This window comes from Sphaeramia orbicularis, chromosome 20 (genome assembly GCF_902148855.1).
Source record: "Sphaeramia orbicularis chromosome 20, fSphaOr1.1, whole genome shotgun sequence".
Taxonomy (NCBI): domain Eukaryota; kingdom Metazoa; phylum Chordata; class Actinopteri; order Kurtiformes; family Apogonidae; genus Sphaeramia; species Sphaeramia orbicularis.
In genome coordinates, this window is record NC_043976.1 from 12,584,917 (window position 1) to 12,611,077 (window position 26,161).

At 38.3% G+C, this 26,161-nt stretch overlaps 1 protein-coding gene across 1 annotated transcript in view; it reads left to right on the top strand.

Moving 5' to 3' along the window:
• The first annotated feature begins 3,484 nt into the window (after positions 1 to 3,484).
• LOC115411245 (EMILIN-2-like) overlaps positions 3,485 to 26,161 on the top strand; it is a 29,364-nt gene continuing 6,687 nt past the window's right edge. The window contains exons 1-4 of the mRNA XM_030123289.1: positions 3,485 to 3,594; positions 3,796 to 3,921; positions 9,660 to 9,841; positions 10,454 to 12,241. Coding sequence (XP_029979149.1) covers positions 3,545 to 3,594; positions 3,796 to 3,921; positions 9,660 to 9,841; positions 10,454 to 12,241 — 2,146 coding nt within the window. The 5' untranslated portion in view covers positions 3,485 to 3,544. The remainder of the gene's footprint in view (positions 3,595 to 3,795; positions 3,922 to 9,659; positions 9,842 to 10,453; positions 12,242 to 26,161) is intronic.

The window sequence follows — 26,161 nt, forward strand, 5'->3', positions numbered from 1 at the left end:
CAAGTTGAGCGTGCGGACGCGACAACCTGAGCGCGTAGGGAGAGGGAGGTTGAGCGAGAGAGGGAAGGGGAAAGTGAGTGAGCGCAGCGCTCTGTTTGTGCGCCATGGAAGGAATTTGTGAGAGAACATTATGAGTAAAACTGACATGCAAACGCATTTATGGAGCACAATATCAATTTTTATTTGCTCAAGCATAATTTCTTTTTGAAATATAATTGATGTGCTCGCAAAATATATTTTTATGTGCTCAAAATCTCTAATTGTGTGCTCAGAATCTATCATTGCTCGCTCAAGAAACTGGCACAAATATAATTCCATAAAATGGTGTAAATGTAACTGCGTCAGATTGAATAACTCTGATAAATAGATGAGCTCACTGATTTCAGTGAATTTACCTTTGGAATAAATAAAGTTATCTTATCATGTTTCAGGACTTTATGATATTGTCAGTTAACCCATAAAGACCCAACATCCATCACCAACCAAGACCATCTACTGATCTAAACTGTTTCATACATGTCAATAATTGGTGTAAAATGTAGTTCTTCATCTTTTCATGGTCATCAGATATGACCCATTTGGACGCTCAGAGGCTCTGTAGTGAACACGGAAACACCGTCATCTTCTCCAACATTGATTCACCAGTCAAACGCATGGAGTGTGATCAGTGCCAGTGGATGGACACACTGGGCTTATGTTCAGTTAATGACAGCTTGAACTGAAAAAGACACTGTTTATTCAGTTTGATCTGTTTCTGATAGAAGAACCATCAACTGTAATCTGAGCTTTAATGAACATCTACATGATCAGACAATTCAGTATAGGAAACTATCTGATTTATAGCGATAAAATACAAAGTACAGAAGATAATATTATAATAAATGGAGATAAATCACTTAAGAAAGGTTAGATAGAAAGAAAATTAATTTGTGAGCTGACACTAAAGTAGTGCTGGACCTTTATGGGTTAATGGACACTGTTCTTTGCTTGTGATGTTCATTGTTTGGTTTAATATTCTTCATCTTATCATTTCAGATGGGCCATGCTGACTCTCATCAGTGTTGTGTCACAGTGGTCTGGTTCGGTCCATGACTCCTGAGTCTGTGAGACCTCTGGAATCTGTCAGCGCCGATCACAAGGTGAGCCACACAGCCAACATCAGTTTATGATCAAATGAAAAGCTTTCAATTTTTGTGACTTAGTCCACTTTAAAACAACACAATTTATGCTGAAAATTAAAAAAGTAAATAAGTAATAATAATCTGTTGCCTGTTTATATTCAGAGCTTGATTAAAATATGGGAAAGTATTTCTAATTTCAGAGGAAGTCATGAGGAAGTTCTTCACTGATGTCATGTCTTCCTCGGCGTCTGTGTCATTTTCAGATTCCTGCCCAGCTCCGGCCTTCAGCTGAACCCAACCGGGGGTCCTTTGCTGTGCGTGGTCACCGTGTGTGTGTGTTTGTGTGTGCGGCTGCGCCTTTGGTCCACACTGGTCCTTCTACCGTGACGCCGGCCTCCTCCCTCCTTAAACGGGGGGGGGGGGGGGGGGGGGACTTTTGCCACGGCCGCCCCCTCACCTCCTCCCCTGAATGGATCCATACCAGGTGGTAACAGTCAGTGGAACTGTGGGTTGTCGCTCTTGATTTTCTTGTTCACAGGTTAAAACAAGCACAAACTGTGTCTTTCCATAACCGCTCAATAAACACCTTGTTTACTGAACCACTCTGCGCCCAGCCGTCCTTATTTCAGTCCGTCAGCTCTAACGTGTATGAAATGAACTGGATCCAGCTCTGAAGTGAAGGGATGCTGTAGCATTAATGGACCACAGGGGGTCACCCTAGGCACGTGTTCTGTCCACAGGAGGAGCCCACTGTGTACAACGGAGCTGAAAGGAAAAGATGGAAGACGCTCAAAGGCAGGATTTAACCCTTTCATGCATACTGGTCACTCCAGTGGACAGTTCTTCTCCAGCTGTTCTCTTGTATATTCATGGGTTTGGTTGGTGTAGTTCCATATCAGCCCACACAGTGGATGCTCATGCATCATCCCATACACTGACATTCATACCATTACTATCACTTTGCTGTTCTTGATAAAACTGATCTGCACTAACATGTTGGAGCGTAAACCACTTGTTTTTGTTAGACACAAAGGGTTGTTTTCATGTTATCTCCACGAAATGACTAATAACTAGCATAAGAATGTTAAAATGTGAGAAAACATCAGATTAGCAGCATTAAAAAATTTTTATTTCATTGTTTTCATATCACTTTCTTACGGAAGAGGATTAGGGCCACTGGAAAATTAAAAAAGGTGTAATATATATATATATATATATATAAAAATATATATGTATATATATATATATATATATATATATATATATATATATATATGTATATATATATATATTATTATTATTATTATTCTGAGAGGAAAGTCAGAATTCTGACTTTAATATCCGTGTGGATTTTTTTTTTTTTTTTTTTTTCCAGAATTCTGACTTTAATGTCAGAATTCTTACTGTTCTTTCAGAATTCTGACTTTTATCTCAGAATTCTGTTTTTAAACTCAGAATCCCTTTTTTTTTTTTTTTTTTTTTTTTTTTTTTTTTAAAGAATTCTGATTTTAATATCAGAATTCTCAAATTTTTCTCACAATTCTTCCTTTTTATCAGAATTCTCTCTGTAATTTGAGAATTCTGACTTTTCTTTCTCATAATGATATTAAGGAATACGTGTTTGACCCTTGTTTATTGTATTTTTTTCTTCCAGTGTCTCTAATTCTCTTCCGTACTTTCTGATATTGGGTTTTAAACACACGTTTCTTTACTTCAAAAATTAAATGCATGGACATTTGATTAACTCTGTGGAAAAAAAGATAATAATAATAATAACTAGAAGCACTCGGAGAGCGCAGACCTCCGCCAAGGCTGATCAGTGCCCCCCCCCCCCCCCCCCCCCCCCTTATCCCATTTCCTACAAACCCTGACAATTTCATCAAAATCTGTCCATAACTTTTTGAGTAATGTTGCACACTAACGGACAGACAAACAATCAGACAGACAGGCAAACAAACCCTGGCAAAAACATAACCTCCTTGGCGGAGGTAATCACATTGTTTTTTTCATGCCTGAGGGGGAATAAATACACTCAAGAAAAAAAATCTTGCCAAAGGGTGTTTTGTTTGTGTGTGTGTGTGTGTGTGTGTGTGTGTGTGTGTGTGTGTGTGTGTGTGTGTGTGTGTGTGTGTGTGTGTGTGTGTGTGTGAGAAAACGGAAAAAGGCATCTGTCAGTGTTGGAGGGGGTCCTTAAACGTCACATCCAAAGACGCTGGGAGCAGCTTGTTGAGTTCTGAGCAGCTCAGAGAGGCAGAAACCCGCGGTCAATCTCCTTCTAACCAAGCATAGACCTTCACTGTTCTTCACGATCTGAAAAAGTGCCGTTAATTCCGTTCAGCATGAGGAGCGGAGTGTGCGCACTGGCACTTGTGCGCCTTTTACTCACTTTACCTGCAGGCAGTGGATCACCTTTTCAGTATAACATGTTCCAGGGAAATGCATATTCTGGCACCGAGACACGACAAAGAAATAAGTACGTAAAGGGGATTTTTATTGTTTTTATGTCACTATTTATTCATTTTTATGGTTTCTTTGTTCCCTTGACTCATTTACGCCTGAATATTTTCTGTGCGTAAATTAAAGCTGAGAAGCCGTTCATGGTGTTGGTGCGTCGGAGCTTTTGTGTGTGTGTGTGTGTGTGTGTGAGCAGATGTAAAGTGGTGTTTTTCTGCAGAAACTGGTGTGCATATGTGGTGCACAAAAATGTGAGCTGCTCCGTCGTTGGAGGCACGGAGAGCTTCGTGCAACCGGAGGGTTTACCGTGTCCACCGGAGCGTCCAGACTGTGCGCAACAAGTGATGTAAGTTCCAAACACTGGGTGGAGAACATACAGGATTAGCGTTGGATAATATATTTAAATATATCAGCCTTTATTCATTCAATCTGAACTCATGAGGTGATAAAATTATACTAATATGATGAAAACTACTGTAAATTAACCGCATTCATTAACCCTTTGATGCATGAATCATGAGAACCTTAGTCAAGATTTTTTTTTTTCTTGAGTGTTTTTATTCCTCTTTAGGCATGAAAAACCAATGTGAGTGAATTTTTTTTTAATGAACCTATTTTTTATGGAGTTACAAAAATGTCCACTCAGATGGACGCCATGTGTTTAATTTTGAATCAAAGAAACATGTATTTGAAACGCAATATCAGAAAGTGATAAACTGTGTGAAACCTATGAAATAAAAACATTTTAATGCAGCTAATCTGATGTTTTCTCACATTTTAACATACTCTAAGACTTGTTATTACTCACCTCAGGGAGATTATATGCAACAAAAAAAAACAACTACTTTTTGTTTAAGAAAACTGTTAATTACAGCAAACGAGCAATTGATTTACACTCAATCATGTCACTGCAGATCAGGTTTATCAAGAACAGCAAAGTTACAGTAATGGTATGAATGTCAGTGTATGGGATGATGCATAAGCGTCCACTGTGTTGGCTGATATGGAACTAAAACAACAAAACCCATGAATATACAAGAGAACAGCTGAAGAAGAACTGTCCACTGTAGTGACCAGTAGGCATGAAAGGGTTAAGACAGATGTAAGCGAGAACTGGGACGATGATGATGATGACTGGAAAACTTCATTCTTACTTTATTTTCCACTGAGCAACAGGTACTTTGATTCAACCATATCGTTACTTTTCACAAAGTTTATGCAGTGTTTTGTGTAAGAAAATATTGGCACACACTGTCTTAGTCTATAAAACACAGAAGTTTGAGATCTACTATTAACCCATAAAGACCCAGGGTCACTTTTATGGCAGTTCCTAAATTAAATGTATCCATTTTTAACCTTTCTGAAGTGATTTATCACCATTTTCTTTTAATATTATGCTCTGTACTTAGCATTTTCCTATATTTTTTTTCCTATATTTCCTATATTTTATGTGCTGATCATGTACAGGGTGGGGAAGCAAAATTTACAATGAACATTTAGTTGTTTTTTCTCAGCAGGCACTACGTCAATTGTTTTGAAACCAAACATATATTGATTTCATAATCATACCTAACACTATTATCCATACCTTTTCAGAAACTTTTGCCCATATGAGTAATCAGGAAAGCAAACGTCAAAGAGTGTGTGATTTGCTGAATGCACTCGTCACATCAAAGGAGATTTCAAAAATAGTTGGAGTGTCCATAAAGACTGTTTATAATGGAAAGAAGAGAATGACTATGAGCAAAACTATTACGAGAAAGTCTGGAAGATACTATTAAAGAAGAATGGGAGAAGTTATCACCTGAATATTTGAGGAACACTTGCACAAGTTTCAGGAAGTGTGTGAAGGCAGTTATTGAGAAAGAAGGAGGACACATAGAATAAAAACATTTTCTATTATGTACATTTTCTTGTGGCAAATAAATTCTCATGACTTTCAATAAACTAATTGGTCATACACTGTCTTTCAATCCCTGCCTCAAAATATTGTACATTTTGCTTCCCCACCCTGTAGGGCAGGGGTCACCAACCCTGGTCCTCCAGAGTCACTATCCAGCATGTTTTAGATCAGGGGTGTCAAACTCATTTTAGTTCAGTTCCACATTCAGCTAAATCTGATCTGCAGTGGGCCGAACCAGTAAAATAATAACATAATAATATATAAATTATGTCAACTCCACACTTTTCTCTGTTTTAGAGCGAAAAAAGTTAATTTACATTATGAAAAGGTTTACATCTACAAACTATCCTTTCAAAAGATGTGAATAACATGAACAAACTGATAAAATAAGTGTCATTTTAACACTATTCTGCCTCAGTTTATCATTTACACATGTACATTAGAGCTTACAGATCACAGTGGATCTACAAATACACAAAACAGTAACAGGCAGAATCTTTTTAAAGTGGACTTACTTCTCTTGACACATTTCAGGTTATTCACATTTTTTGCAAAATTATACTTTTAGTGTAAATATATGAAAATATTTACATTTACAAAGAGAAACATTTGAAGTTGACATTATTTGTATGTTATTATGATAATATTTGACTGGTCTGACCCACTTCAGATTGAATTGGTCTGAATGTGGAACCTGAACTAAAAGGATCGTTAATATCTTAGTGCAATTTTTTGCATTTCACAAATTCATCCCAAGGGCCGGACTGGACCCTTTGGGGGGCCAGATTTGGCCCCTGGGCCGCATGTTTGACACCTGTGTTTTAGATGTATCCCTCTTCCAACACACTTGATTCAATTTAACTTTATTTACAAAGCACATTTCATGCACAAGACAGACTCAGTGTGCTTCACAACAGGTATATAATAAAAAACAAAACAAACAAAAAACACAGGGCTTTACAGAATTAGTTGGATTTGAAAACAAACAACAGTCAAATAAACAGTAGAAGAAGGGAATGGATTAATGTCCTGGGCATCCCCCATCGTTAGACCCCCTTAGATTCAAATGATAAGCCTCTCATCAAGCTCTGCAGAAGCCTGATAATGACCGTCAGGTGTGTTGGAAGAGGGAAACATCTGAAACATGTGGGGTAGTCGCTCTGGAGGACCAGGGTTAGTGACCCCTGATGTAGATGTTCAGATACACTCAGATTAAAGCTCAGGGTTATTATGTCAAAAACTGAAGGACAAGGGAGTTTTTCAGTAAAATATCCTCCTGAGACCCAAGAAAGTAAATATTTTTGGCTTTTTTACATTAAATAATTGTCCTGGTTGGAGAAAGCATAACTCAGCAGTTTTTCAGATACAATTTTTATTTTATTTAATTTTATTTTTTATGGAATGTCCTTTGCAGTGGACAGGATTTTTTTTTTGCTGAGTAAAACTGTGGAACTCTCGTCCCCTATGGAGGACAAAAATGCACTGCTGGGTCTCAGGAGGATATAACATTAACTGAACATAAACCAAGTGTGTCCATCCACTGTCACTGATCCAACTCCATGGGTTTTACTGATGAACGTAGGTTCACTACGGAGCCTTATCTGATTCGGAGTCATATCTGATTTTACACCAATTATGCACATGTATTGATAGGATTAATGGATCAGCAGGTATTAAACAGTTTATATCAGTAAATGATTTTGGTCACCAGTGGATGTTTGGGTCTTTATGGGTTAATTTGACAATATGAGCACTGTTGAAAAGAAAACATATAATTTCTTTCCTCATGATAGTATAACATGTTATTACACAGTGTCTGTTAATTTGCAAATGCATTATTTTTTATAATTGTGATGGTGTTTATTTTATAGTTACATGGATGGTAGAGGTTTATATTATTGGCACTAACAGCTGCAGAATAGGGATGTAACGATTACCGGTATAACGATAAACCGTAGTAAAACTGCAGACGGTTAATATTACTGTTTAAATTCTAATTATCATGATAACCGTGTTTGATTACTACACTTTTCCAGAGAAAACACCCATGTAAAGATATGATTTTATGTCAAATATTTGAGTATAGTTTTAAATTATTACAATTTTGATTTTCTATACCTAATATTTAGAACCAGTTTTCACTTTTAAAGTCTTTGAAAAGGTTCGTTAAGCATCTGTGTGTTATTTATGCAATAAATTATATACATTTTTCAAATCAGACTTTTTTTTGTGTGTGTGTGTATTCTGTCCTTTTATGTTTTTATAGTAGGTTAAAGTGAAAAAAATAATAGACAGATGATATAAATGAAGTTGTGCTGAAAAAACAGATCCCAAACATGGGTATAGTAAACATTTGTTTATATAGTATATAAAGGCAAAATCAAAAGGACTGAAAAACGGACAAAATAGACTCAGACCACTAAGGGTTAATATTGAATGTTTCTGCAACAGAAGGTACATTGTGCCAATTATTTTTTTTGTTTTTTAATACAACTTGGTTAAATCATTTCAGTTTGTGTATTAGTACTTTTTGAACATTTTGAGCACAATTTCAACAATACCGCGATAATAATGATAACCGTGATAATTTTAGTCACAATAACCGTGATATGAAATTTTCATATGGTTACATCCCCACTGCAGTAGTTGTATATCCACTGTTAGTATTTGGAGCAGTAGTATTAGCAGGTATTTGTACTAGTTATTGGTAGTTATACTATACTAGTTTGTAGATGACCATCCTCCAACAGTTGGGGTCTGCTCCGAGTTTCTGCCTGTTAAAGGAAGTTTTTCCTCCCCACTGTGGCCAAGTGTTTGCTCCTGGAGGATTCTACTGGGTGTCGACAGGCTTAAGAGTCTGGTTTAGACCACCTCCAAATGTAAAGTGTGATGACATAACTGTTGTTATGATTTGGTGCTATATAAATAAGATCTGATTGACTGATTCTAATCCAGGGGTGTCAAACTCATTTTAGTTCAGGGTCCACATTCAGCCCAATTTGATCTCAAGTGGGCCAGACCAGTAAGATGATAACTGTGAAAAAAGTAAAATTATATTATGATCAGGTTTATATCTACAAAGTGTCCTTAAAAATCTGAATTGCATGAACAACTTGAATTGTCTTAAGAAAAACAAGTGCAATTTTAACAATATTATGCCTCAGTTTATCAGTTTCATTTACTCATGTGCGTTACAATCGCACAAAACATTTAGTAACAGGCAGAATATTGGTAAAATTGCATTTACTTTTCTTAAGATATTTTCGTTTGTTCATATTTGTTCAGGTTTTTCACATTTTTTGTAAAAGTATAGTTTGGTAATGTAAACATTTTCATGTAATTTTACCTTTTTACACCAAAAAAAAAAAAACAGAGAAAATTTGCTGTTGTCATTATTTATAGGTTATTATGATACCATTTTGGTGGTCTGACCCACTTGAAATCTAATTCGACTGTCTGTGTCTGTATGTGGAACCTGAATTAAAATGATTATCACACCACTGATTGTTAATATCTTCAGTGTACAGGGTGGGGAAGCAAAATTTACAATGAACATTTAGTTGTTTTTTCTCAGCAGGCACTACGTCAATTGTTTTGAAACCAAACATATATTGATGTCATAATCATACCTAACACTATTATCCATACCTTTTCTGAAACTTTTGCCCATATGAGTAATCAGGAAAGCAAACGTCAAAGAGTGTGTGATTTGCTGAATGCACTCATCACACCAAAGGAGATTTCAAAAATAGTTGGAGTGTCCATAAAGACTGTTTATAATGGAAAGAAGAGAATGACTATGAGCAAAACTATTACGAGAAAGTCTGGAAGATACTATTAAAGAAGAATGGGAGAAGTTGTCACCCGAATATTTGAGGAACACTTGCGCAAGTTTCAGGAAGTGTGTGAAGGCAGTTATTGAGAAAGAAGGACACATAGAATAAAAACATTTTCTATTATGTAAATTTTCTTGTGGCAAATAAATTCTCATGACTTTCAATAAACTAATTGGTCATACACTGTCTTTCAATCCCTGCCTCAAAATATTGTAAATTTTGCTTCCCCACCCTGTAATTTTTGCATTTCACAAGTTCATCCCACGGGGTGGATTGGACCCTTTGGCGGGCCGGATTTGGCCCCCGGGCCGCATGTTTGACAACTGTGTTCTAATCTGTTGCCAGATATCGGACACACTTTAGGCCCATGTATAAGATTGCCTACAAGACTGTAACAGAGCTGGAGTGGAGGTGCTGCCCCGGGTACCAAGGCTACGACTGCATGGAGGTGAAAGACATGAGCTTACTCCAAGTAGACCGACTGCCTCATCAACCGGCTCCACCAAGATATATTCCAGCACCAAAAGGTGAAATCGTAACTGAGAGAAAAGAGTTTTTCATCTGCGGAAAGAGTGTTGAGCCACATTATGTAATAAATTCCCATTATGTAAAAAAAGTTCAAAATGTAATAAGAATGTCACGTCATCTTGTAATAAAGCCACATTATGTAATAAACTGACGCATTTTGTAATAAACTACGTCAACGCATTTTGACACATTTTTATTTTTAAAAAATGTAATAACATGGTTCATTATGTAATAACGATCCAAATAAATATAATTTTAGAGCAATTTAGAAGAAATTAGTCACAGGAGCTACAGGTAATGTAATCACAACTTTAACCACACAGTTTAAAGATGAAAATAAAAATGTGTCAAGTGCATTTTGTAATAAATTTCTCAAATTGTAATAACTTACTACATAATGTGAAAAAATGTACTACATAATGCATTGAGGTAGTTTATTACAAAATGCGTTAGTTTATTACATAATGCAGCTTTATTACAAGATGACGTGACATTCTTATTACATTTTGAACTTTTTTTACATAATGGGAATTTATTACATAATGCGGCTCAACAAAGAGTCTTTTTGTAGACCTATTCTGTATTTCCTTACCTTCTTTGCTTTGCTTTAGGTCCAGAGAAGCGACCAGATATCCATGGGAACCATCCGTGGGAGGGCCAGGGGCAGTTTGGAGGTCAGACAGGTCATGGTGGATCTCAAAGTTCTCAACACCTGGAAGAGGAAGTGCAGCGACTCTCCCAGATGGTCCTCGACATGCAGGCGACAATGACAGACATGTCCTCCAACTTGAGACTGAGTTTTCAAGAGGATGCCAGTAAGATGCTGGTCTCTCTGGTCAATAACCTCAGGCAGCCCGCCAGTGCACGCGGCGCTGAGACCCAAACCATGCAGCTGCAGGACTTCTCTTTTGCGGTAGACACACAAATGGATGAGGTTATGAACAAAATCAACCAGGTCACAGACGATCTCCAGTCCAAGAAAAATACTCTAGATGATCTCCTGGGTCGAGTCACTCATCATGACGTACAAATTCGTCTGCTAACGGAGGCGGCTGAGAGGCCACTGGCTTCTCCACCCTCTGGTACCTCAGAAAGAGACCCGGGTCTGCGGGGATACGTGGATGAAAAGATAAATGCTCTAAGAGATGAGCTGATGGAGGGTATGGAAATAAAAATGGCAGATTTGAAGAACTCGTGTGATTATAAAATCGTGTCTGTTCGAGAACAGTGTGAAAGCCAAGAAGCCAACTACCTCAGCCTGGCCGAGCTCATGGACTCGAAAGAATCAGACCTACGCAACGAGATACAAGACCTCAAGACCAAGCTGGGTGATCAAGAAAGAGACGGGAAAGATCTGCCTGGAAACACTGGGGTATCTGACTCGGTTCTTGCTCAGGTGCAGAACTTGGAGCTCCGTCTGAACTTAACTGAGAAGAACTTAGCAGCACAGTGTGGATCTGTGGAGGACAAGGTGAGGAAAGAAAGGTCAGAGGCTGTTCACGATCTGAGGGAAGCTCTGGAGAATAAACTGGCCTCCATGAAGGATCAACTCACCAATGTTTTGGTAGACACGAGTACCAGATCTCCATCCAACATTCAGCCAGAGACTCTGGATGCTCTGCAGAGGGACGTGAACTCCCTTAAGGACAATTTTGAAGTCTTGCAGAAGAAGCAGAAAGCGACAGACCAACTGTGTTCAAATGAATGCAAACCTAATTCAAGTGTCATAGGAACTGTTCAACAGGAATTACAGAGCTATAAAACTGTTGTAGATGGTTTTGCGAAAAGTCTTGAAGTCCATAATAATAGACTGGGAGCAGTGGAAGAGTTTGTCCTCAAGTCCAACACTAGCTTTGGTGATGTAGACGATGATCTGAGCTCCCTGAGACGGCATGTGGGCAGGTTGGAGGACCTACTGTCAGAGGTCGTCCATCAGCAGTCTCAGGCGCCGCATATCCTCAACTCCACCTGGCATCAAGTTAAGCAAGGAGCTCAGCAGGAGGTCAAGGACCTTTTGGACCTTCACCGGAGGCAGCACGAGGAGCTGAGACAGCGAGTGGACGAGGTCAGCCGGGAGGTGAAAGCCGAGGCTCACAGTTGCAGAGAAAAAACAGACGATGTTGAGAAGGAGGTAGCCCACATGGACAGTCGCATAGTTGGTGTGGAGGGTTTGTGTGGGAAGCTGGAGCCAATCTCAGGTAGCCTCCAGAGGATCAAAGAAGGTCTGAACAAACACGTTACGAGTTTGTGGACTTGTGTAAACCAGCTGAACAGCACCATGAAATCCAACGGCAGAGAGATTGGAAGGCTGAGGGGAACCTGTCAGAACCTCCAGAACCACATCTCTGACGTGGCCAGAGACCTCCAGGCTCTAACGAACGGATTTCCTGGCAAGACAGGTACGCTTCAGCAGCAAAAGTGAGAACATAAATTAACCATTTTATTCTCCTGAATTATATCTGTGCTTCTAAAATGTTGATGAACCCCTTAATTTACAGTAGAACCTGGGCTAGTGATCAGCTTTAATGTTATCCTTTAGATCAGGGGTGTCAAACTCATTTTAGTTCAGGGACCACATGCAGCCTAATATGATCTAAAGTGGGCCGAACCAATAAAATAATATAAATAATAGGATAAGAACTTAGGAATAATGTCGACTCCAAAGTTTTTTTCTCTGTTTTTGAGTGAAAAAAGTCAAATTCCGTAATGAAAATGTTTACATCTACGAATGGTACTTGAACGTAACATGAACGTAACATGAACGAATATGAACAACCTGAAAATTCTTAAGAAAAATAATTGCAATTTTAACAATATTACGCCTTAGTTTATCATTTATACATGTGCATTACAACTTACAGATCACAGTGGATCTACAAATACACAAAACATTTAATAACAGGCAGAATATTACTAAAACTCCACATACTTTCTATTTGTTCAGGTTATTCACTTGTTTTTGTAAAAGGTTAGTCTGTAAATATAAACATTTTTGTATACTTTAACTGTTTGTTTGTTTTTTTGCTTTTTTTACACTTAACCCTCCGGTATCCGGGTGCGCCTTTTAGACACACTTTGCACTTCGTTTTAAAAAGCTTCATATGATTTTTCACAATTTAAATAAGGTTAGAATTCAAAAGTTGTTCATTTTTGCATGATCTTTAAATTCTGGCCACCAACTAAAATGTGCACATTGTAAACTAAAGAAAATTACAAGACTAGCATCTGTCTCCCAAGTGTGCCTAAAACACACTATTTCTTCCATTTGATATGTATGATTAGGGCTGACCTTGATTTACTAAAATAAAATCAAATTAGAGCAGAAAAATAAATCAATATATAATATTTAATAGTTTGATTTATAGGTGTGCATTTTACACACACTTGGAGACAGATGCTAGTATTTTTTAACATTTGACCTAGTGCCAAAAATAATCATGCAAATTAACCAGTGTTGGAGTTAATCATTGACATATGCCAGGATGAAAAAATCAAATAATATGTGATCCAATTTTTATGTAGTATATTGAAAAAATACATTTTTTGTCTTTTTTGCATCCAAAAAAAATGGTTTGTTTACATTACAAACACAGCATTTAAAGGGTTAAAAAATGTGACAGTTATTGAGTAGTTGGTATTTTTATTTACGGCTCAAGTTGATGAAATAGAAAAAAAGTGTAAAAGAATTAAAAACAAACTGTATGAAAAATTTTTTGACATTATTCCACAAGTGTGCGAAAAAGGCCCACTTGGTGCTTAGTAAGGGCCTTGCTGGACAGGATACCAGAGGGTTAAACAAAGAGAAATATTTGCAGTTTTCATTATTCTTATGGTTTTTATGGTAGTATTTTACTGGTCTGACCCACTTTAGATTGAATGGACCTAAAATGATTTTAACATTCTTGATTGTTAATATCTTCAGTGTAATTTTCGCATTTCACAAATTCATCCCAAGGGCCGGACTGGACCCTTTGGCGGGCTGGTTTTGGCCCCCGGGCCGCATGTTTGACACCTGTGTGTTAGATCATTATCTGAACTGGAGTCCGTTTGTTGATCTCAGAGTTGGTAAAATAAAGTATTATTGGAAGAGTTTCAGTATGAGAGTATGTGAGATGAAGTTGGACTTTATTTTAACCATGTTCTCAGCTGAAGGAGGCAGGAGTGATTGAAGACACATGCCTGATTTTAATAGGCCCCACTTGTGTTGAGCAATGCCTTGGCATTCAACAAAATTTTGCTCATATGGCTTTTTTGTGCATCAAAGAGTGCATGTTGTGTGTGTTTATCCATATTCAGTATATGGGAACAAAAATGTTTGGATTGTATTATGCGAGACCTTTGGGATGATTCCGTTCACCTCGTTGAATATCATATGGATCTGCTGCTTCTCGGATGGTTTTTGTTGGACGTAGCATCGTTGCTGTACAATAGACAGTGGATATGTTACATACTTACCGTATGACTCTGCACATTAACGACACCTATGAGACTTTGCTGACTCTTGCACTTGTAAATGCGAACTGGAAGCACACCCATAATGTTTACAAGCTGGGTCTCTTTCCTCCAGGATCAGCTAGTTTTCAGTTACAGGTTTACGAGGCAGGTGACACAGCACGTCCAAAAACTGACAGCAGGTCTTACTTAGGCTATGTTCAGACTGCAGGCAAATGTGGCCCAAATCTGATTTTTTTGACCATATGTGACCTGTGTCTGATCTGTTAAAGACAGTTTGAACAGCACAAATCAGATTTTTACCTCCACCAGAAGGTATTGTGATCACTTTGCTTTGTGTGTTTGTTTGTTAGCAAGATAACTCAAAAAGTTATGGACGGATTTTCATGAAATTTTCTGAAAAGGTTGATATTTGGAGGTCTGCGCTCTCCAAGTACTTTTCTTGTTATTTTTATGTTTTCATCGGGGTTTGTCTGTCTGTCTGTCTGTCTGTCTGTCTGTGTGCAAGATAACTCAAAAAGTTATGGACGGATTTTGATGAAATTTTCAGAGTGTTGATACTGGTACAAGGAACAAATGATTAAATTTTGGTGGTGATTGGGGAGGGGGTGATGAAATCTTCAGGAAATATTGATACTGGCTCAATGAACAAAAAAAACAAGAAAAGCAGACCTCCGCCAAGACAGATCTGCCCCCCCCCAAATCACCATCAAAATTTAACCATGTCTTCCTTGAGCCAGTATCAACATTTCCTGAAAATTTCATGAAAATCCATCCATAACTTTTTGAGTTATCTTGCTAACAAACATGCACGCAAACACACAAAGCAAAGTGATCACATACCTCCTGGCTGAGGTAATGATTACATTTTGGTGGTGATGGAGGGGGGACTGATCTGCCTAGGTGGAGGTCTGCACTCTTCTGAGTGCTTTTCTACTGTTAAATCCAACCCAGGCCACTTTCATATGTCGTCCTAGATCCGATACATATCGAATATTTTGTAATCCGACTTCAGTTTGAATGGCCAGGTTGCATTTATCTGACCTTTACGTCATTGAAATGCGACAAATGTCACTATTCTGCGTACCAGGAGGAGAAGCAGTGGGAAAAACATACTTCCTTCCGTAAACACAGTGCATGGCTGCGTGGTCAGGTATTACGTCAGGACCTCTTTTGCGTATGTGGGTCACTTCAGGATCACATTCAGTTCATAGTCAAAACTGATAGAACCCTTTGATGCATGAATTATGAGAACCAGTCGAGATTTTTTCCTGAGTGTTTTTATTCCTTTTTAGGTATTAAAACAACAATGAGATTGATTTTTTTTTTTTTTTTTTTAATTAACCTATTTTTCATGGAATTACAAAAATGTCCACTCATTTGGACACCATGTGTTTAATTTTTGAAGCAAAGAAACATGTATTTAAAATGCAACACCAGAAAGTGATAAACTGTGTGAAAGCTATAAAACAAAAGCATTTTTGATGCAGCCAATCTGATGTTTTCTCACCTTTTATCATACTCTAATACTAGTTCTTACTCACTTCATGGAGATAATATAAAAAAAAACCAACAACAACTTTTCAATTAAGAAAACTGTTAATTACAGTCTAATAACAATTAGCAATTGATTTACACTCAATCATGTTACTGCAGATCAGGTTTATCAAGAACGTAAGTTACTGTAATGGTATGAATGTCAGTGTATGGGATGATGCATAAGCGTCCACCAAGGTTTTAATAGTTTTGGATTTTTACCTCCGCCAAGGAGGTTATGTTTTTGCCAGGGTTTGTTTGTTTGTCTGTCTGTTTGTTTGTTTGTCTGTCCGTTCGTGTGCAACATAACTCAAAAAGTTATGGACAGATTTGGATGAAATTTTCAGGGTTTGTTGGAAATGGGCTAAGGAAGAAATGGTTAAATTTTGGTGGTGATCGGGGGTGGGGGGGCCCACAGGGGGGGGGCCACTGATCAGCCTTGGCGGAGGTCTGCGCTCTCCGAGTGCTTCTAGTTTAATGTAAGTTTTTACACTAAAACAAAGAGAAAAATTTGGAGTTGTCCTTACTTATTTATAGATGTAATGTAATATTATGTTTTTCACATTAAACTAAGAAAATTTGGAGTCATTATTTATAGGTTATTATGCTATTATTTTAGTTGAGATCACATTGGTCTGTATGTGGAACCTGAACTAAAACAACTACAACATCCTTGATTTTTAATATCTGAAGTGTAATTTTTACCTCCGCCAAGGAGGTTATGTTTTTGCCAGGGTTTGTTTGTTTGTCTATTTGTTTGTTTGTTTGTCTGTCCGTTAGTGTGCAACATAACTCAAAAAGTTATGGACAGATTTGGATGAAATTTTCAGGGTTTGTTGGAAATGGGCTAAGGAAGAAATGATTAAATTTTGGTGGTGATCGGGGGTGGGGGGGCCCACAGGGGGGGGGCCACTGATCAGCCTTGGCGGAGGTCTGCGCTCTCCGAGTGCTTCTAGTTGCTGATTCATCCTGCGGGCCGGATTGGACCCTTTGGTGAGCCGCATTTGGCCCCTGGACTGCATGTTTGACACCCCTGCCTTCGAGACTTTGCACCATTTATCTCCTAAAATGACTTGGGGTGCCAGGCTATGATGACATGTTGCTGCTCCGCCCTGTGGCTGTTGTCATTTCGTCCTGGTTTGGAGCATAATTCATGTTTTCCACTCACACACGGTGACATTTTATAAAGAGACCCACTGACCGTGTAGCTCTGCCAGCTCCGTCATCCTGTCGTCCCCTTCATACTTATCTGAAGAGACTGGAAAATGCAGCTCACAGTGTCCATTACAGAGAGATGGTGCACACTCCTTATCATCCGTCCACTCATGTGTGACTTTATTTCAGAGCCGAGTGTGTTTAGATTAGACACGACTGGATCATCATTGTAATTCTATTCCCTTTTGCAGCCTTTACAGTCCTTCAGCCACACTGGCAGCTTTAAGGCAGAGGCCATTTCTCATAGACTGCAAGGGAAGCTCAGCTTCCCCTAAAATGATGAAAATTAAATGGTTAAATATGTACGGTTGTGTTGACATTTTATTGACTACTAATGTGTTAGAACACGTTCATCTCACAGACGAGTTTGTTCAGAATCAGCTTATTCACAAATCAACATACTCGATGTTGTTCACTTTTCCTCCATTCCCGTTGTGCTGTTTTCTCATTCGATCTCTGCTCAGTGCATTTGCCCGTAGACGCTCAGTGTCCATGCACTTCAATGGGACTGAGTGGAACAGTTTTTTTCATTGCCTCAAAACTGGACGGTAATTGGATAAATGCCACGATGTTGTCCCGCCCCCAGACGCCGGGCGTCTCTGAGAGTGAATGGAGCTGTGGGCGGAGCTTGGCCGGGCTGGATGCCAGGCTTCCACATGCTGATTGGAGGATCAGTCAAAAGGCTGAATCCCGCTTGATTGACAGCTACTTTGAGATCTTCTCCTTCACTGACACAGTTCAGTTTAATACCATCACACATTCTGCTGGGAAATCGATAGAGAAACCACTACGAAATGACTTTTTCATTTCTTGCACTGTAAATAAAACATACTCATTGTACTTCCTTGTTTCAATTTAACATAATTTCAGCGTTTTCTTGTTTAGCTGGTTCGATAAGGTCACTGACCATTTTCTTAAAAAGGAACGGAGGGACAAATTTATGTTTAAATAACTTGACTTTCTTTTTTTTTTTTTTTTTTTTACGTAAGCTGACAATGAGCTTCCCCTGTCTGAAAGACGAGCAGCCGCCACTGCTTTTAAGACGTCTTGGGCTTCCACGGCTGAGCTGGTCTTCTCTCCAAATAAACTGTGAACTCTCAGAGCTGCGCTGTGGTCCTCAGGGTCATTTGTCAGTGTGTTTGTTATGATGTCATGGCTGTTGTTAACCTCAAATGAGAAGGTCAGGAAGGGGATGTAAACGATTTTATTTTCAGTTCTGGCTAAGACTTTCCGGTATAATGGCTTTTTGACATGTGATGTATATGTTTCCGAAGTCCCCGTCAGCATGTTGGACAAAGTGTCTTAACTCACTTTTAAAGGCCAGTAGAGCTCTATTATGGGTGATGCTGTGAGATAAGAGCATACTTTCCATCTTCTTCTGACATGTATCAGTAGTTTAAGATTAGATGACACTTAGGTTAGTGGTCAAATGTGATAACCCCTGAACCCCAAACAAGACTGGACCTGATGGAAAAGCCTGCAGCGTTTCTCTGCTGCACTGACTGGGGCTGCTTGCTTTATTTTCTGCATCTTGACAAAGGAGGTGTTAGAGCAGCGGTGTCAAACTCATTTTAGTTCAGTTCCACATTCAGCTACATTTGATCTGCAGTGGGCCGAGCCAGTAAAATAATAACATAATAATATAGAAATAATGTCGACTCCAAAATTTTCTCTATGTTTTACAGTGAAAAACGTAAAATTAAACAACGAAAAGGTTTACATCTACAAACTATCCTTTCAAACAATGTGAATAACAGGAACAAACTGAAACAAAAAGTGTAATTTTAACAATATTCTGCTTCAGTTTATCATTTACACATGTACATTATAACTTACAGATCACAGTGGGTCTACACATACAGTGCAAAAAACCCCAATTAAATTATGAAAATACTTACTTTTATAAACTATCCAAAAAAAAGTGAGTTACCTGAAAAAACTGAAATTTAAATATAAAAAACTTTTAAAAAATTTGTGCAATTTTAACAATATTCTGCCTCAATTTATCATTTCTACATGTGCATTATGGATTGAATCTACAAAGACACAAAACATTTAGTAACAGGCAGAATCTTGTTAAAATTGTACTTACTTCTCTTAAGACATTTCAGGTTGTTCATATTTGTTCAGGTTATTCACATTTTTTACATTTACATTTACATTTATGTATTTGGCAGATGCTTTTTTCCAAAGCGACTTACAGAGGAAAACCAATCAAATTAATCAATCAATCAAATTTTATTTATATAGCACCAGATCACAACAAAAGTTATCTCATGACACTTTACATATAGAGTTGGTCAAAACCAGACTCTAAGCCAATTTACAGAAACCCAACAGAATCCTTTTTGTGAAATTAGACTTTGTTTTAGTGTAAACACATGGAAATATTTACATTTACAAAGAGAAAAAAAATTGGAGTTATAAGTATTTATAGATTATTACAGTGTTTTTCAACCTTGGGGTCGGGACCCCAGGCGGGGTCGCCTGGAATTCAAATGGGGTCGCCTGAAATTTGTAGTAATTGAAAAAAAAACAAAAAACAAACTTAGTGATAAAAATATATGGTGAGTTGACAGAGACAATCCCAATACATAAAAGACATGACAAACTGAAGCTGAAACTGAAGCACTGTGGTTCTGTTTATCTGTCAAATGTTCATTGTGGTCAGTTTCAGATGCTGCAGCTCTTTCATAATTCATAGTTTGAGTTCTTGTTTGTTCAGTATTAATTGTCAGCCTTGTAAATCCAAGCTGGACTGACTGTACATATCCTGACCAAGGAAAATCAAATTCTCACTTTGTGCAGTAATCTACACCTGGCTTTTCTGCCTCCGTCCATAATATACATTATATAGACTAAATGTCATCTACAATTAACGTTTATTTGCAACATAGTATAGCAAACTATTACATGATCAAAAACAACTTAATTTTAGCAAAGTCTCAGTTCTGAATGTCTGGGGTCGCCAAAAATTTGTGATGTTAAAATGGGGTCACGAGCCAAAAAAGGTTGGGAACCACTGGATTATTACCTCCGCCAAGGAGGTTATGTTTTTGCCAGGGTTTGTTTGTCTGTTTGTTTGTTTGTTTACCTCCGCCAAGGAGGTTATGTTTTTGCCAGGGTTTGTTTGTCTGTTTGTTTGTCTGTCCGTTAGTGTGCAACATAACTGAAAAAGTTATGGACAGATTTGGATGAAATTTTCAGGGTTTGTTGGAAATGGGATAAGGAAGAAATGATTTAACTTTTGGGGGTGATCGGGGGTGGGGGGGCCCACGGGGGGGCCCACTGATCAGCCTTGGCGGAGGTCTGCGCTCTCCGAGTGCTTCTAGTTGTTTGTTTGTTTGTCTGTCCGTTAGTGTGCAACATGACTCAAAAAGTTATGGACAGATTTGGATGAAATTTTCAGGGTTTGTTGGAAATGGGATAAGGAAGAAATGATTAAATTTTGGTGGTGATCGGGGGTGGGGGGGGGCCCACGGGGGGGGGCACTGATCAGCCTTGGCGGAGGTCTGCGCTCTCCGAGTGCTTCTAGTTAGGATAGTATTTTACTGGTTTGACCCACTTGAGATTGAATTGGTCTGAATGTGGAGCCTGAACTAAAAGGATTGGTAATATCTTCAGTGTAAATTTTGCATTTCATAAATTCATCCCAAGGGCCGGACTGGACCCTTTGGCGGGCTGGATTTGGCCTCAGGACCGCATGTTTGACACATGTGTGTTAGAGCATCTACAACAGGCTTCATGCAAGAAATTAAACAATATCCTATTTCTCTCCTGAGTTTTCATTTGGGCTGCAGAACGTGAGGCTGGATTTATTGATTCTCTAAATCAAAGCTTAAGCGCCTAGTGTGTTTTGGCAAACGGTGACTCATAAAGTCAACACACACCAAACTGCAGTGGAGTCATGATGTGGTATGTAATGTGGAAAGTGGCCATTTTTGTGACACAAGCGGCTCCTGCGTCCAGAAACTGGTGGGATAAGTGACTATAACAACAACAGCAGGGTTTCCCTAGGCTGCCGTGGTGGAAGGATGCAACTCTGTTTTTCTGCAGCTGCTTTGGTTAAAAACTCACCTCTTTAATCATCACAAACACTCTGGCATTCAGACATACATCCTGTGTTTGGCTCTTTTATCCTGGTTGAAACGAGGTCTAAAATCAGTCTTGAATCAGACCCATCAAAGCCCAGTCACTGGAGCACATACCTGGGTTTATATGAGGAGTGACATAAGTAACAAATGCAGACCAGTAAACCCAGTACACGTGTGCACTACAGACAGGCTTACCCCCTGCGCTGTTTAATGGCCACACACTGCCCCCCCCCACCCCCCACCCCCCTTCCTCCATATGCTGATTTTAACAGGCCTCTTTAGTAAACAGCCTCCATCCCCGTGGCCGTGCCTCGGTATGCTGGTATTCCTTTTATGTGCTGCCGTCTCGTCGTGGACCAGGGACTATCACAGACTTTGCGCCTGGAGCCGTGCAGGATGATTTGTTGATAAAGTCCAGGCTTCTTCATCTGCAGCTGTGGTTCCCAGGAGTGCAGAGATACATGCAGTTTAGGGATGATCGCTATATAATGGGTAATGGGCAGAAGCCTGTTATTTACTGTGTTTATGTTTTTAATGACAGGCTCCAGTAATCACCTACTGTTTTGTTGTCAGTGACAGTCGAAGGTAGCCCCGCCGAAAACATAAAACACAATGAAAAGGTTCCTGATCGGCCGCCTCGAAGGGAAAAAACGTGAAATGAGCTGTGACATATGAGGCTGACATGTAGAAGTTTGGAAATCTGTAAAAATACTGTTGAATTTCTGGAACATATTAGGAAATCCAACACCATGAGCATGTGAAAGGAAGTGAGAAAAGCCCTGGAGTTCCTACAAAGCCTGTAATTTTCAGCTTTTGTTTTGGGACAGTGACACAGAAGTATTAATTACCTTCACACACACACTCACACACATGTTTTGCACAAAAACTACTTCTTTTTTTGACTAAATCACCAAACATCAGCCTCACAAAAGTGTCCATTAACCCTCCGGTATCCATGTGCACCTTTTTAGGCACACTTTTCACTTCGTTTTAAAAAACTTCATATTATTTTTCACAATTTAAATAAGGTTAGAATTCAAAAGTTGTTCATTTTTGCATGATCTTTAAAATTCTGGCCACCAACTAAAATTTGCATAAACAAAGCAAAATTTCAAGACTAGCATCTGTCTCCCAAGTGTGCCTAAAACGCACTATTTCTTCCATTTGATATGTATGATTAGGGCTGACCTGGATTTACAAAAATAAAATCAAATTAGAGCAGAAAAATAAATCAATGTATAATATTTAATAGTTTGATTTATAGGTGTGCATTTTACGCACACTTGGTGACAGATGCTAATATTTTTGAACATTTGACGTAGCGCCAAAAAATAATACTGGAAATTAACCAGTGTTGGAGTTAATCATTGACATATGCCAGGATGAAAAAATCAAATAATATGTGATCCACTTTTTATGTAGTATACTGAAAAAATAATAATTTTTTGTGTATTTTCCATCCAAAAAAATGGTTTGTTTACATTACAAACATGACATTTAAAGGGTTAAAAAACATGACAGTTATTGAGTATTTGGTATTTTTATTTACAGCTCAAGTTGATGAAATAGAAAAAAGTGTAAAAGAATTAAAAACAAACTGTATGATTTTTTTTTGACATTATTCCACAAGTGTGCCTTTTTGGCACACTTGGTGCTTAGTAAGGGCCTTGCTGGATGGGATACTGGAGGGTTAATTACCAATATGACAAAATGACCGAAGAAATAATCGAGAAAATCAACTGTGAAAACCTCTAGGATCAGTTTAGTTTTCTCTTTCTGGATTTTTGGGTTATCACACTTGCACAAAAAAAACAACAAACAGGTGAAAACACACCCTCTGCAGCAGATGTCAAAACAGTTGTAGGTCTACATCACAGTTTATAAGTGACTTTTATTGGAGTTAAAGCTGATACAATGATCCGTACTGTGAGAGAGTTTAAAGCAGGGCTCTCAAACTCGTTTTCTTTCCGGGACCACATTTATCCCAATTTGATCTCCAGTGGGCTGGACCAGTAAAATAATAGCATAATAACCTATAAATAATGACAACTCCAAATTTTTACCTCCGCCAAGGAGGTTATGTTTTTGCCAGGGTTTGTTTGTTTGTTTGTCTGTCTGTTTGTTTGTCTGTCCGTTAGTGTGCAACATAACTGAAAAAGTTATGGACAGATTTGGATGAAATTTTCAGGGTTTGTTGGAAATGGGATAAGGAAGAAATGATTAAATTTTGCTGGTGATCGGGGGTGGGGGGGCCCAGGGGGGGGCCCACTGATCAGCCTTGGCGGAGGTCTGCGCTCTCCGAGTGCTTCTAGTTGTCTTTGTTTTAGTACAAAAAAACCCCATTAAATTATGAAAGTACTTACTTTTATAAACTATCCAAACAAAAAAATGTAAATAACCTGAAAAAACTGAAATTTCTTCAGATAAATAACTGCAATTTTAACAATATTCTGCCCCAGCTTATCATTTATACATGTGCATTATGGATCGGATCTACAAAGACACTAAACACAGAAAATTGTTAAAATTGTGCTTAATTTTCTTTAGACATTTCTGGTTGTTCATATTTGTTCAGGTTATTCACATTTTATTGTTAAAGGATAGGTTGTAAATGTAAATATTTTCATAATTTAATGTTATTTTTTGCACTAAAACAAAAACAAAAATTTGAAGTTGTCATTATTTATAGGTATAGTGTATTTATTTATTTTTTTCACATCAAACCGAGAAGAAAATATGGAGTCATTATTTTTGGAGGTTATTATGCTATTATTTTACTGCAGATCATATTAGTCTGTTTGTGGAACCTGAACTAAAATGAGTTTCACAGCCCTGACTGTGGAATTCTTGCACTTTGCAAATTCATCCCACGGGCCGGATTGGAACCTTTAGCAGGCCGCATTTGGCCCCCGGGCCACATGTTTGAGACCTCTGATTTAAAACCAGGCATACAGCTTTTACTGTATAAATAAAACAATGTTAATCATATATAAATTGAATTATAATGTAAATGTCTGCTAAGTTGGTATATCATATCACAAAAACACAGGAGCATTCAAAAACTTTATGAACTACTAGTGCATTCTGGGAGTGCATACCTCTGCCAAGGCCCCACCACCTGGTATTTCAAGCAAATATCTAACCATGTTAGAAAAAGTAAATAAGAAGTGATGCCAGGCACAACAAACCCCCCCCCCCATATATTTCACCCATTATAAGAAAATGGGAAGAATTTTTAAAAAAATCAAATAATTTGTTCTTTGACCTATTTTTTCCTAAATGTAACCACATCTACTCTGGGTCACTGGAAATCTATAAAACTAATTTGGTATGAATGCAACAAAATAGTTTTGCTGATACATACACCACCAGGAATGCACTTTGTTTCTATTTTTTTTTACACACATTTTGGTTATGCAATGTAAATGCTGTCAAATGAGTTCATTCTACACTGAACAAAAATATAAACGCACCACTTTTGTTTTTGCTCCCATTTTTCATGAGCTGAACTCAAAGATCTAAAACTTTTTCTATGTACACAAAAGGCCTATTTCTCTCAAATTTTGTTCATAAATTTGTCTAAATCTGTGTTAGTGAGCACTTCTCCTTTGTTCTTTGCTGAGATAATCCATCCACCTCACAGGTGTGGCAGATCAAGATGCTGATTAGACAGCAGGATTATGCACAGGTGTGATTTAGGCTGGCCACAATAAAAGGCCACTCTAAAATGTGCAGTTTTACTGTATTGGGTGGTCCAGGGGGGTCAGAAAACCAGTCAGTATTTGGTGTGACCACCATTTTCCTCGCACAGTCAAAACTATTGACATCTGTGGTATTGTGCTGTGTGATAAAACTGCACATTTTGGAGTGGCCTTTTATTGTGGCCAGCCTAAGGCACACCTGTGCAAAAATCATGCTGTCTAATCAGCATCTTGACATGCCACACCTGTGAGGTGGATGGATTATCTCAGCAAAGAAGAAGTGTTCACTAACACAAATTTAGACAGATTTGTGAACAATATTTGAGAGAAATAAACCTTGTGTGTACACAGAAAAAGTTTTAGATCTTTGAGTTCAGCTCATGAAAAATGGGAGCAAAAACAAAAGTGGTGCGTTTATATTTTTGTTCAGTGTAATTTGGTATAGGCCTATGTTGTTCATTGTTCTGGCTTGAAGTCAAAGGACAGGAGTGAGTATTTAAAATGTTATTATGTTCAGTTATTTGATGATCAGAATGGGGGTGGGATTAAATACGTTTTTCTTCTTCCCACTCCTTTTCGAGTATAAATGAATGACTTTTTTGGAATTTTGAATTTGCAGGTATTCTGTAAATGCTCAAAATAAACAAACAAATGAAAATGAATGAATGAATGATGCATGCATGTAAAATTTCACCCAACATAAGTAAATGGGAGAAAAACAGATTTTAAAAATTCATAGAAAAGCGGAACTTTGACCTAATTTTCCCAAAATGTAATGACATCTATTCTGGGTCACTGGCAATCTATAAACCAAATCTGCTATGAATTCAACCAATAGTTTTACTGCTAGAGTGTTAAACTAAGAAACAAACAAACAAAACAAAACAAAAACAATACCCTGTGCCTCCCCTTTGGGGGCGGGGTAAAACTGACAGCTTCTGTCTATTTTAGTGGATGGTTTGTGTTTTACTCACCTGTTCACCGAGTTTCATGAAAATCAGTGCAGTAGTTTTTACACAAACCATGTAAAGCAGGGCTCTCAAACTCAGCTGACCTGGGGGCCACTGGAGGTGGAGGGAGTCTGGGTCAGGCTGGGCCGCATTAAGGATTCCACTAAAGGGTTTCTTCACTCACAGCTAGAAACCTGCACTTTGTGATGAACTCGTCTTCTTTGAATGGCTTTTTTGAACTAGAAGCACTCGGAGAGCGCAGACCTCCGCCCAGGCTGATCAGTGGCCCCCCCTGTGGGCCCCCCCACCCCCGATCACCACCAAAATTTAATCATTTCTTCCTTATCCCATTCCCAACAAACCCTGAAAAT